The sequence below is a fragment of the Mesoplodon mirus genome, assembly GCF_964341445.2.
Source record: "Mesoplodon mirus genome assembly, chromosome: 1".
NCBI lineage: Eukaryota > Metazoa > Chordata > Mammalia > Artiodactyla > Ziphiidae > Mesoplodon > Mesoplodon mirus.
This window is the reverse complement of record NC_138976.1, coordinates 44,803,210-44,816,305: the sequence shown is the minus strand read 5'-3', so window position 1 is coordinate 44,816,305 and position 13,096 is coordinate 44,803,210. Positions and strand designations below refer to the sequence as shown.

Below are 13,096 nucleotides of genomic sequence, written 5' to 3'. Positions count from 1 at the left end.
ATTCTTCTGTACTATACTTAAATTAAAATAGGTTTAAAAGTTGATTGTGAATGCCCTACAAATAAGAAACAGCAGGAAGTCGAAATGTAAATGACCAACTTTCCTGAGCATCCAATTTCAAGTGACTCAACTAGCCAGAAAGCTATCATATACCTTGTCTTGGGTAGGTCATCAGAAACAAATTGGGATGAAGATACCCTAGTTTTAAGAGTCACAGATGTAGAAAACAAACTTATGGTTTCCAGGGGGTAAAGAGGGAGGGATAAATTGAGACACTGGGATTGACATATACACACTACTACACATAAAATAGATAGCCAGTAAGAACCTACTGTATAGCACAGGTAACTCTACCCAATACTCTGTAATGACCTATATGGGAAAAGAATGTAAAAAAAGAGTGGATATATGTATAACTGATTCACTTTGCTGTACACCTGAAACACAACACTGGAAATCAACTATACTCCAATAAAAATTAAAAAATAAATAAACAAAACTTGTCTTGGGAGAGAAAAAAAAAGATACCTTAGTTTTAGGTAGCAGACCAGAGTGGCTCTAAGACATGTGAATCACAGCAGGGATGATCACCCAAGAATAAGAGACAGTCATCCATGAACATCATTATCTAGCATCAAATGCTTATAGAACAGTTGTGAATAGTTTAGTTGAGCCCTTAGTAATATTTAAGGGCTGGAATCCTACTAGCCATGAGTTGTCAGTGTTAGGAAGGATAGGTGGGCTTTCTGGACAGACTACCGGCTTCTCTATGGTATCCTAGATGCAAAAGAGTAAGAACCTAAGGCACACAGTTCAAAAAGCATTTACATTCATTGTTAATTTAGCAGCTACACTGTGCCTGGAACCACACCCCACATCATCTCATTCAATCCTCACAACAAAATCTCAAGAAACCAAAGTCCTTAACAAGACCCATAAGAAATAACTTCCTCCTACAGAATTACAGCATTGTTGAAAATTAACATCACTGATACTAGGATCCTTTAGCCTCATGGAACTCTTGGTTCTGAGGGGCACCTAAGCCAATTCAAAAGTATGAGTTTGTAGCACTTCATGGTGAAAGCTGGAAAGCATTATGACAGAGATAGGGTACAGCTATACTTCTAGTACCATACAAAGGGAAACTGTATAATCTGACTACCTATTATAATCTGATTCTTATACAAATACATTTTACATTTCAAACAACCGATGTCAAACAATTTAGGTATGAGAACTACTCCCAAATAAACTAATGTAATATTCATTTACTCTGAGTAAATTACCCAAAGCTTGGAAGAAACTTACAAAACCCAAGGATTACGACACTCAGCTGCCTGCCACTCCACTAGAAACAAAAATGAATAAATCTTAGTTTTTAACTGTACCATATCAAAGAGATATGCCATACTTTCCCAAATAAGCTGCATTTTATAAAATTTTAATCAAAATATGATCAATTTAAACAATGTTATGTGTTTGTAGAAGAGCCAAAAATCCTGCACATACTTCATATATCCTTAAACTTCTATTCTGCACTCTAAAAAAAGGCAGAGAAAATAGTTTACAGTGGCTTCAAATTTTCCAAAATTTGATCTCTAACATTTGAACTTTACTTCTATGTCTGTTTTACCTACTACACTTTTATTGAATACTACAACAAAAAATCAGAAACTAAGTAATATTGACTTAGGAAAAAAAACAATTAGCAATCTTAAAAATTCTCAAAGCAGCTTTAGACAGAGGCAGTCCACAAACACTATTCCTCTGTAGAAACATAAAATTTATTGCAACAAATGCCTGAGCCTGAGTAACCTTAAAGTACCCTCATTAAAAAACATTGCACAGGGGCTTCCCTGGTGGCGCAGTGGTTAAGAATCTGCCTGCCAATGCAGGGGACACATATTTGAGCCCTGGTCAGGGAAGACCCTACATGCCACGGACCAACGAAGCCTGTGTGCCACAACTACTGAAGCCCACATGCCTAGAGCCCGTGCTCCGCAATAAGAGAATCCACCGCAATGAGAATCCCGCGTACCGCAATGAAGAGTAGCCCCCGCTCACCACAACTAAAGAAAGACCCGCACACGGCAACAAAGACCCAACGCAGCCAAAAATAAATTTTAAAAATATATATTAAAAAAAAAAAACGGGCTTCCCTGGTGGCGCAGTGGTTGAGAGTCCACCTGCCGATGCAGGGGACATAGGTTCGTGCCCCGGTCCGGGAAGATCCCACATGCCGCGGAGCGGCTGGGCCCGTGAGCCATGGCCGCTGGGCCTGCGCGTCCGGAGCCTGTGCTCCGCAACGGGAGAGGCCACAACAGTGAGAGGCCCGCGTACCGCAAAAAAAAACAAAAACAAAAACAAAAAAAACACTGCATACATCTTACACGAAGATGTTGGGTATAAGATAAACTAGAGACATAAGCAACTATATGAGAAAAGGGCACCTTCTTATAAATATAAAACTGAACACTCAGTCAAAAATGTTATAGTGCATTATCAATAAAAATGTAATTTCTAGGAGTTTCTATGACCTAAATCTAACATCCACAAACTAAAATGTTTCACTTACACATGCTCGCATTCTTCCTTCTACTACAAAAAAATTAAGACTCAATTCACTGGCAAACAAGAGTACAGGAGGAAAGAAACCAATACAAGTAAAGTATATAAACTCTGAGCCAGGTACTTTTACATATTATCTCATGAAATCCTCCGAACAATCTCGTGAAGCAGATATTATATCACATGTTAAAAATGTGGCCTGTGAGGCTCAGAGGTGTAAAGCGCCTTGCCCAAAGTCAGATCTCTCAAATTCCAAGGTTCATGCTCTCTCCAAAATGCAGACCACATTTCAATACTAACAATGACAACACCCTTTACTCACTTCTCAAAATATTAATATATAAACACAAATAATCACAAATAGTGGAATGAGTTAGCTCTACACATGCCAATATGGAAAGACTGCAAAAATACAAATAAAAAGAGTAAGGTAAAAGTGTGGGTAATAATCCATCTGCTTAACAGGAATAAATAGAAAATTATATATGGGTAAATAGAGAAACACTTTTCCGGACAGAATCAGATAGATAGATACACACTTAGAGTAACTTTTTTTTTGAACGGGTCCCCTTATTTCATACTTTTCTACATCATTTGAACTTCCTAAAGTAACAGCATGCATAATGTATTTCATTTTCTTTGCAGTCTGTATTTTAAAAATGAATAAAGCCATATCCTTTATAAAAACTGGAGAGAGTTTTAAAGGCTATAAAAAATTTATCAAAAAACGTTTTACTAGTCTAGAAATCTGTATAGAAGCTGCTTAATCAATAAACCAAGCAGTCCGTGTTGTCATATCTACAGAACATCAAACTAACTCAGAATGGCATAAATTTACCTGGAACAAACCAGGGTTCAGATCTTCTTGTAATGAAAGTAGTTGCAAAATAGAGGTGCATATATATACATTTTATTTATGCCTATAATAAATGGAATTTGTTAACTCAGTAATATTTGCATCAAACAGATTTGGAGATCGCAACTTTAGTCTCTTAAAAAATTCCCAATCCTAATTTTAATGGGATTTTCTTTTTAAGCTGCTCAGATACAAAAACAACTAAAATAATGCCTTTAGACATTTGATTAAACTAAGAATAAACGTCACATTAATCACATTGTTAAAATAGTCCCAACTAAGTACAAAATACTGCAAATAAATCTTTAAAACACTATTTGTTCCTTCACTCAATAAATATTTGCATTACTCAATGTGTGCCAAGTGCAATACTAGGCAGGTACAATGGGATTAAGAGGTAAGCAAAACACCCCTTTGTAAATTCTCACAGTATGGGATGGAGAGGAAAAAGTCCATATAATCACAAAATGGTATCAAGAGATTATAGTCATTGATCTAATTTAGATTGGTGAGTCCAATCAACTTTTAATGAACTGACATTTAAATAAACCCAAAGGCTGAAAAGCCAACCAGAGGAAAGTCAAGGCAGCTTGGAGCAGTGGTTAGGTGTGGGCTCCAAAGTTAGTCACTGGATTTCAATCTAGGCTCCACTATTTAACAGGCGTATAAATTTAATCACATTACTAATCTGAGTTTCGGTTTCTTCACTTTAAAAAAGAGGTAACAACAGTACTTTCATCATAAAGTTGTGAAACTTAAAAAAAATAACAATAATGCAGTATGCCTTGATAAGCCTGGAATAAGTAGTTATGTTACTGTCATTAGCAGCACTGGCAAAAGCTCAAAAAGGGAAAGAGCTAGTGATAGTTGGAGGGAAAGACTTAAAAATGGCTGAAATGCAGTGAATAAAGGGAGAGAGGTAAGTAGGAAACGAAGCATGAAGATTTTATTAGCTACGCTATCTAATTCAGAAGTCTCTAACCAAATGTGGTTATTGAGCACTTGAAATGTGGCTAGTCCAAATTGAGATGTGCTGTGTGTATAAAATATACACCAGATCTTGAATACCTAGTATGAAAAAAAAGTAAAATATCTCAATTTTTAAAATATCAATTACATGTTGAAATGATACTTAAGATATACTAGGTTAAATAAAACATATTTAACATTACAATACCCAAATAATAGAAACCCAGTGACATTGACAGCTGAATGGATACACAAAGTGGGTATATACATACAATGGTATACACATACAATGGAGCATCATTCAACCTTAAAGAGGAAGGATATTCTGTCACATGCTACAACATGGGTGAAACTTGAGGACACTACGCTAAGTGAAATAAGTCAGTCACAAAAGGACAAATACTATGATTGCACTCTTTTTTTTTTTTTTTTTTTTTTCCCCAGTACGCGGGCCTCTCACCGTCGTGGCCTCTCCCATTGCAGAGCACAGGCTCCGGACGTGCAGGCTCAGCGGCCATGGCTCACGGGCCCAGCCTCTCCGCGGCACGTGGGATCCTCCCGGACCGGGGCACGAACCTGCGCTCCCTGCATCGGCAGGCGGACGCCCAACCACTGCGCCACCAGGGAAGCCCTATGATTGCACTCTTATGAGAAACCTATAGTAGTCAAATTCATAGAGACCAAAAGTAGAATGGTTGTTGCCAGAGGCTGGCAGGAGGAGATAATGGGGAACTATTGTTTAACAGGTACAGGGTTTCAGTTTTTCAAGATGAACAGAGTTCTGGAGATGGATGGTGGTGATGGTTGCAGAAAAATATGAATGTATTTAATGTCACTGAACTGTACATTCAAAAATGGTTAAGATGGTAAATTTTATGTTCTAAATATTCTAATAAAAATTTAATTTTATTTTTGAAGTGGCTGAGAAAACTTAAATTACATATGTAGCTTGCATTTTATCTCTATTGGTCACACTGTTAAACTTAAGTCATGGCAAAATTTTCCAATGAGAAGGGTTTTGAGGAAGTGTGACAAGGTCGAGATCCAGTAAGCCCTAATGCCCTAAAGGCGGGGGTCAGCAAACTTTCTGTAAAGGGACAGACAGTAAATATTTTCAGCTCTGTGGGCCACATGATCTGTCCTGAAAGCACAGATAATAGAGACATGCATGGGCATGGTGGATTTGTCCCACTCTAGTTTGCTGACACCTGCCTTAAGACACCCACTGTAAGCAATGGCTCCTACCGGCTCAGACTGCTGAATTTTCAGGAATTGTGTAAGCCAGTTTAGTATCAGTAGCCTAAAACCTTCCATGGTGAGAGGTATTTACAAATGGAAATCAGCAAACCCTACAGTAAATCAGTGCTGTTTTTTCCCAAAGAACTAGTTGATGAACATTTACCAGCACATCCTACTTTATGTAAAGAATTAACTTCTCTCCTATGCATTTAAAAGTATATTAGCTGGAAAAACTGACAGTCATTCAAATCCCTGCTGTGCTCTGTGGTTCAGATGAAGATCCTCAATTAAGAAAGGCTATTCTAGAAGAATTGTTCCAGTAACCAGAAGCGAGAGTGAACACCCTGTGGCAGTCAAGAGTGATGAGCTAAGGGGAGAGCAGTTTAAAACGAAGCCGTGAGAGGAGGGCTAGAAACCAATGAGATTATGTACACACTCAGCCGTCCAAATCCACAAATGCAGAGGGCGACTGTGGAACTTGAGCATTTGTGGGTTTTGGTATCCACAGTGGGTCCTGGAACCAATCCCTGGCAGATAGGGAGGGACAACTGTACTTCACTCAGTAAAGACTGAACAACTGGTAGTAATTATTAATTACACATTATCATGCATATGACAGATTCATTTGTAAACAAGTATTTACTGAACACATACTATGTGCTAAGCTCTGGTAACACAATATATTCATTTGTAAACAAATATTTACTGAACCCATACTATGTGCTAAGCTCTAGTAACACAATATATTCATTTGTAAACAAATATTTACTGAACCCATACTATGTGCTAAGCTCTGGTAACACAATAGTGAACAATCACAGGTCCTCTCTAGCAAAAAAATAAGCATTAATCAAATAATCACATAAATATAGACTTTAAACTGTAATAAATTATGACCAAAAACAGGGTGCTGTGAAGTACAATGGGGAAACCCAACCAACTCTGGAAAATCAGGGATACTTCTTTGAGAAAGTGACCCTTGCACTGAGAATGGGCAAAGAGTGGGAGGCATTCCAGGTAGTAAGAACAAACTGCACAAAACTCCTGAGGCAGGAAAAAAAATGTGATTAACAGATCAAGGAACTAAGAAGTCAATAAAGCAAGAGCCAAGGAGGAAAGATGGTGTCAGAATGGAGACACAGGATGGAATCTTATCACACAGGGCCTCATGGCCACATTATATAAGTCCAAGATCAATATGGAGCTGTTAGTTTTATGTAGAGAATAAAATGATCTCATTACTATTTTTTAGAGATTGCTCTAGGAATTAATGGAGGAGACTGACCAGTAGGCTACCATAGTCTCTAGGCAAGAAATAATAACTTACTGAAGTCAATCCTCAATCTTTTTTAATTAATTAATTTATGTATTTATTTTTGGCTGCTTTGGTCTTCACTGCTGCGTGCGGGCTTTCTCTAGTTGCAGCGAGCAGGGGCTACTCTTCGTTGCGGTGCGCGGGCTTCTCATTGCGGTGGCTCCTCTTGTTGTGGAGCACAGCTCTACGCACGGGCTTCAGTAGTTGTGGCACACTGGTCTCAGCAGTTGTGGCTCACAGGCTCTAGAGCACAGGCTCAGTAGTTGTGGCACACGGGCTTAGTTGCTCCATGGCATGTAGGACCTTCCCAGACCAGGGATCGAAACCACATCCCCTATATTGGCAGGTGGACTCCCAACAACCGCTGCGCCATCAGGGAAGCCCAATCCTCAATCTTAAAAGTATCTACGTAATCTATTAAATACTCCATTGCAGCAATTTTTGGCCTCAGGACACAACTCTTACAAATTTGAAACCCCAGAGTTTTTGTTTATGTAGGTTATATCTATTGATATACTAGAAATTAAGACTGAGAAATCTTTGAAAAATTCATTCAAGATAAACTCATTACATTAAATACCTTTCTTTATGAAAAATAACTATTTTCCTAGTTTGAAGAATAGCACTGTTTAAAATTTTTGCAAATCACTTTAGTCTCATAATAGAAGACAACTGGATTTTCACGTTTCACATCTAAAAGATTCTGAAAAAGTATGCTGCTTGTTTGTGAGAAAATTAGAGTGAAAAACACAAATAACCTCTCAGAACTATCATGAAACTAATTTTGATCTTATGATCCTCCTAGAAGGGCCCTGGGGACCCCCCAGACCATATTAAGAACTGCTGCTTGAGCAAGAGAAAGCCAAGCAATCACAGTAAGGTACTTGACAGCAATTAGGAAGACTACAATCAAAGACAGACCAATAACAAGTGTTATACACAATGGAAAGTGATTGGAATCCTCATGCACTGCTGGTAGGAATAAAAATTGGTACAGCCACTTTGGAAAATAGTTTGGCAGTCCCTCAAATAGGTAAACAGAGAGCTATCACATGACCCAGTAATTCAACTCACAGGCATACGCTCAAGAAATATGAAAACTTATGGCCACAAAAAACTTGTATAAGTATTCACGTAGGTGTTATTCATAATGGTCAAGAAGTAGAAACAACCCAAATGTCCCTCAACTAATGGAAAAATAAAATGTAACATATATAACCATACATGGGAATATTATTCAGCAATAAAAAGGAAGTACTGATACATGCTACAACATGGATAAATGTTGAAAACATTATGCAAAGAAATAAGCCACAAGTTTTCAAAATTTGGTGTGTATTTTACCCCTACAGCACATTTCAAATCAGTCTAGCCACATTTTAAGTGTTCAACAGTCAGATGTGGCTGGTGGCACCACTGTGGACAAGAGTTCTAGATCTACCCTATAAAGTATAATTTTAAATGATGTTTGTGATGATGACACTGACGCAATGTAATTTCCCTTATCAAGGAAAGGTTCACTTCTATTCAATATATACTATTTACCTTATGTCTAAGTATGTTAGTATTTTTCTAAAAGATTCAAGTGACAAATATATTTTCTAAAACTAGAATATACACCGCCTGAATATTTCAGATGACTGCATTTCAAAATCTTACACTATAATCTAGAGAGCCACAAAATCCCAGAACAAGCTAGTTAGGAGCTAGTATACAGAACTGCCCTTCTATTCTCTGCACTAATTGTAACCACTCACACACAGACAACATTCCTCTGGACTTCATCTTGTTTGTTGACACTTAGAAATCCTCAAACTGTTTCCCATAGAAAATAATGAATAATTAATAGAAAACATAATCTCATACACAGGGACTTTTTGCCATTACACATTTTTAAAAATCTACTTATATTATGAAAACCCTTATTAATGAAACAACCTTGGAACATACATAGTGAAGTTTATATTCTAACCACCTTTAGTTAGAAATTTAAACATTACTCGACTGATTCTGAGTACGTAATGAAAAATAAATTTCACTTTAATTTTTAAAAAGTGTAAGCTTTATTATCAATCGAACAAGTTAAAAATGTTAAATACAAACTGTATTAAAGTATCTTGTTTCTGCCTGTTATATACAAACAGAAATTGAGGGAAAAATAAGAAAATTAATAACCACCTTACAACTTTTTTTATACCTAAGAGATTTAATATAATTTCATCAATTATTAGAACATGCTCATATAAATACTATTTCAGCATAATGTACTGAGAATTTACATTATATAGAAACAGTGAAAGAAATTTTAAATTGCAGAAAATGGGGTTTGCCTGATAGAAAGCCTAAGCTTTCAATATTATCCTTTTGTAGGTCTTTTACTTACCTTCTTTACCTCTAAGATTAGATAAGAATTTTCTGGACCAAATACTTCCCAATTTTTTACTAAACATTTTTAGTGAAATCTCAATGTCATTAAGTTTATTTTAATGACAAATTTTAATCTGTAGCAAATAGTTTAAATCTGTGAAACCCTTAGAAAAAATTTTAAATTATAAAATGACAGATCTTTTTTTGTGCTTCAAGTAGAATTTTACAAACCATGTGAAAACTACTTTTCTTATTCTTGTACATTTTTCTGTATGTACTTCCCCTAACAGAGCCCATAGGTAGTTCAATTTGTCTTCTGCTTCGTGATGCAGTGTTGAGCTTCAATTTTTATCACGTTTTCTGCTTCAACAGAAAGTATTCATCAAAACAAAAATTCAACTGCCATGAGAAAAAGTTGCTACAGAAAGACTTTAATTTTATCTATTAAAAATTTACTTTGGTTACAGAGAAGTAAAATGAAAACTTCCACAGAATTTGAAATTCTAGTTTCACCATCACAAAAAGTTAAAACATCCTCACAGATAAAAGCATAATAAACTGAACTAAATGAATTCTACTATTTACAAAATATTGACTTTATTTCTAATCTTTTACAGTAAAATGCTGAAAGCAGCCAGGATGGTGAAGACCTGAACCAGGAATCCTAAATAGAACTATGGGCTTCAAAAGTTAATATGGCTACACACCCACTAAAAAAAGACTGATACTATCAAATGTTAGTAGGAATGTGGAGCAACGGGAATTCCCATGCACTGTCAGTGTGACTGTAAAATGGTACAAGCACTTTTAAAAAACATAGTTCCTTATGAAACTAAACCTACAGCTACGCTATGACCCAGTCATTCCACTTCTAAGCACTTCTAACAGGCGAGATAAACGCATTTGTCCAACAATACAGATTTGTATGAGTACTCATAGCAACTAACTGGAAAGAGCCCAGGTGACCCTCAACAGGAAAATGGATAGATTATGGTGGTATATTCATACAACGGAAGACAACACAGTAATGAAAAGGAAAGAACTACTGAGGACACACGAGTCTTAAAAACACTAAGCTGAATGAAAAAGCCTTTCCCAAGAGTACATACCATATAATCCCACTTATGTGAAATTCTAGAATAAGCAAAACAAGTCCATGAAGGAAAAAAATCAAAACACTGGTTGATAGAGGGGAGTGACTGAACTGACTGGAAAAGGGCAAGAGGGAACTTTCTAGTTAATTACAAAGTTCTACAACTCCATTAGGCTTCGGATTAAACAGGTGTATGTATTTGTGTAAACTCATGGAGTGGCAACCGTGCGCATTTCACTGCAAGTCAAACTTACGTAAATAAAATTTTAAGTTAAAAACTGAACTCAGGTTAATGATATGCACATTGCTTAAGTGCTTTTTAAGGGTAACATGTACTAATACTTGCAACTTACTTTGAAATGCACCCAAAAAATTGACTGATAAATGATTAATTGTGCCATACAGCAAATAAAGCAAAACGCTAACTTAGGTGATGGACACATGGGTGTTCACTGCACGATTATTTCAATTCTCCTGTATGTCGCAAAATATTAAAATGTTAAGGAAAATTTTTATAGGAGAATTGAAAGACCAAAAGTGATTCAATAGGTGGTCAAAGTTTCTCACTACACACCACCTTTCAGAATTACATAAAAAAATACCCCAATCATTTATTATTCCTAGGGAAATCTGTAGGTACATTTCAGGAATTTTTGCTTCTTCATAAACTGTTCACATTGCCTGAAATCAATTCAGTAATTAGGGCAATATCCTGGGACGTATATTCAATAACAAACTAAAACGATTTGTTAAATTCCTCAAGATTATTAACTACAAAATTTGTATTCCTGAACAGATTTTAAGCCGTAAATTATTTTTTATTTTTCTCCAGTAACTCCAATTTCGTTCTCTTTTATCCGATTGCAAGCGCTAGTATCTGAAGAACATAGCTATCCCTCTAAAATGAAACAAAATCCTCCCCAACGATTAGCATCTAAGGGATAACAAATATACTGTAAAAAGAAATCCAGCAAGTCGTCACTGAAAGTCATCCACCTTTCTCCTTAAGCCTTGTACTATCAAGATGCGGCTGAAAGCAATTTCTACATCATAGCTAATGTTTTCTTTAAAGACTGGAAGGTGGGAAAGATTTCAGCAGAACTAAATGTACACGTGATCCTCACCCCCCAAAATCCACCTTAACCCGCAGGCAGGTAAAACAATGATCACCCCCTCTTTTTTTTTTCCCTTCATAAGACAAAACCGCGGACTAGGCTAAGGCAAACCCTCGCCCAGCCTCCACCCCGCCTGGAGCCAGGTGGCGGGTCCCTTTCCTTTGTGAGGAGCCGGAGGGAGGCGGCTGGGGGCGGGGAGCTGGGGGAGGCGGCTGGGGGTCTGCGGACGCCCGAGCAGGAGGAAGGCGCTGAGGGAAGCGGCGTCGGCACCTCCCGCAAACAGGCCGCGAGGCCCCGCCACAAACCTCTGCGGTGTCCCCAGGTGCAAACCCACGAACCTGGGTGTGATCTAACTTGGGAGGAGGCCCGGGAGAAAAGCCGAGGGCACCTCCGGGGACGACCCCCTCCTCCCAGGCCCTTGCAAAACCTTCTCCCTCCGCGGGAGGAGGTCCTGCCGCCATCCCCACCCCGCCCCGAGCCTCGGGCGGCCCTCACCTGCTGGACGGAGCTATTCTCAGGCACTGCAAACTCCTCCTTCTCCTTCGGGGTCTTCACGGTGACTTTCATGATCTTGGGTTCCGTGGAGGCAGCAGCGGCGGCGGGGGCGCCGGCACCTTCGGCAGTGGCGGCGCTGTCCTGGGAGCTCGGAGGGCCGCCGCTTTCACCATTCTCGGCCATGGCGGCGGCGGTGACTCAGGCGCGCAGGAGGGAGCGGGCGAGCGAGGGGGAGCCAGGGGACGCCAGAGCCGGCCAGCCCGAGCAGCGAAGAACGTGGGGCACGTCGCCTCAGTGACAGCGGGCGCAAGGCCGCCCTAGCGGGCGAGGGGCAGCGAAGCTTGGCGTGGGCTCCGGCGCAGGCCCGGGTCGGGCGCTCAGCAGCCGCCCTGTGCTCAGACGCCACTCGGTCGCAACGACATCCGCAACCGCCGCCGCTTCCTCCTCCCCGCCCCTCCCCCCACGTCCCTCCGCCGGCGCTGCGCGAGGCACGCCGGGTAACGTGGCTGGCGACGTCGCCGAGTCATTCCTGGCTGCTGCCGCTTGGAGCTCTGGCCGCTTTTCTTTCCCTCTCCCGCTCCATTGCTCAAAGCGTAGGCGCGTTCAGAGAGAAGGACTGAAAACAAAGCGGGGCGGAAGAGGTCAGTTCATTCCTTTTTACCCCTTTACCAAAAAATGAATTTGCGGCTTCTGGGAGGCACCGTAAGGGCGCACGGGGATGACGTCACGGCTAGCGAAATTACTGGAAAGGGGGCTCGACCACTGGGCGCTGCGGTCGGAAATGCGCCTGCGCGCTGGCGGGCTAGGTAGTTTCTTCCACCCAGTCATCTCACACCCCACGGTTACGGTGCGCCCTCACTCCGCGCCTGTTCTGGCTTCGCATACCCTACTGGGAGGAGGGTCTGAAACAAATGCCCGCGAGGTTTTTTGTGGTTCATTTTTAAATGTGCTTAAGTTTTGCATACTTGAAAATTTTTAAACGCTTGCTCTTACAGTCCGATGCGCCGGAGGTGAAAGGTTAATGGAGGGAAAAAAAATCCTCATCATAACGAAGGGAAAATGGTGTACGCGCCAGTAGC

The 13,096-nt window shown here is 39.7% G+C and overlaps 1 protein-coding gene across 2 annotated transcripts in view; it reads right to left on the bottom strand.

Annotated features, from left to right (window-relative positions):
- UBQLN1 (ubiquilin 1) overlaps positions 1 to 12,440 on the bottom strand; it is a 43,873-nt gene extending 31,433 nt beyond the window's left edge. Inside the window, exon 1 of one of the 2 annotated variants that reach the window (XM_082611733.1) lies at positions 12,018 to 12,440. In XM_082611733.1, coding sequence (XP_082467859.1) covers positions 12,018 to 12,200 — 183 coding nt within the window. In that variant the 5' untranslated portion in view covers positions 12,201 to 12,440. The remainder of the gene's footprint in view (positions 1 to 12,017) is intronic. The other variant, XM_082611732.1, reaches the window with a different exon arrangement.
- Positions 12,441 to 13,096: the final 656 nt, after the last annotated feature.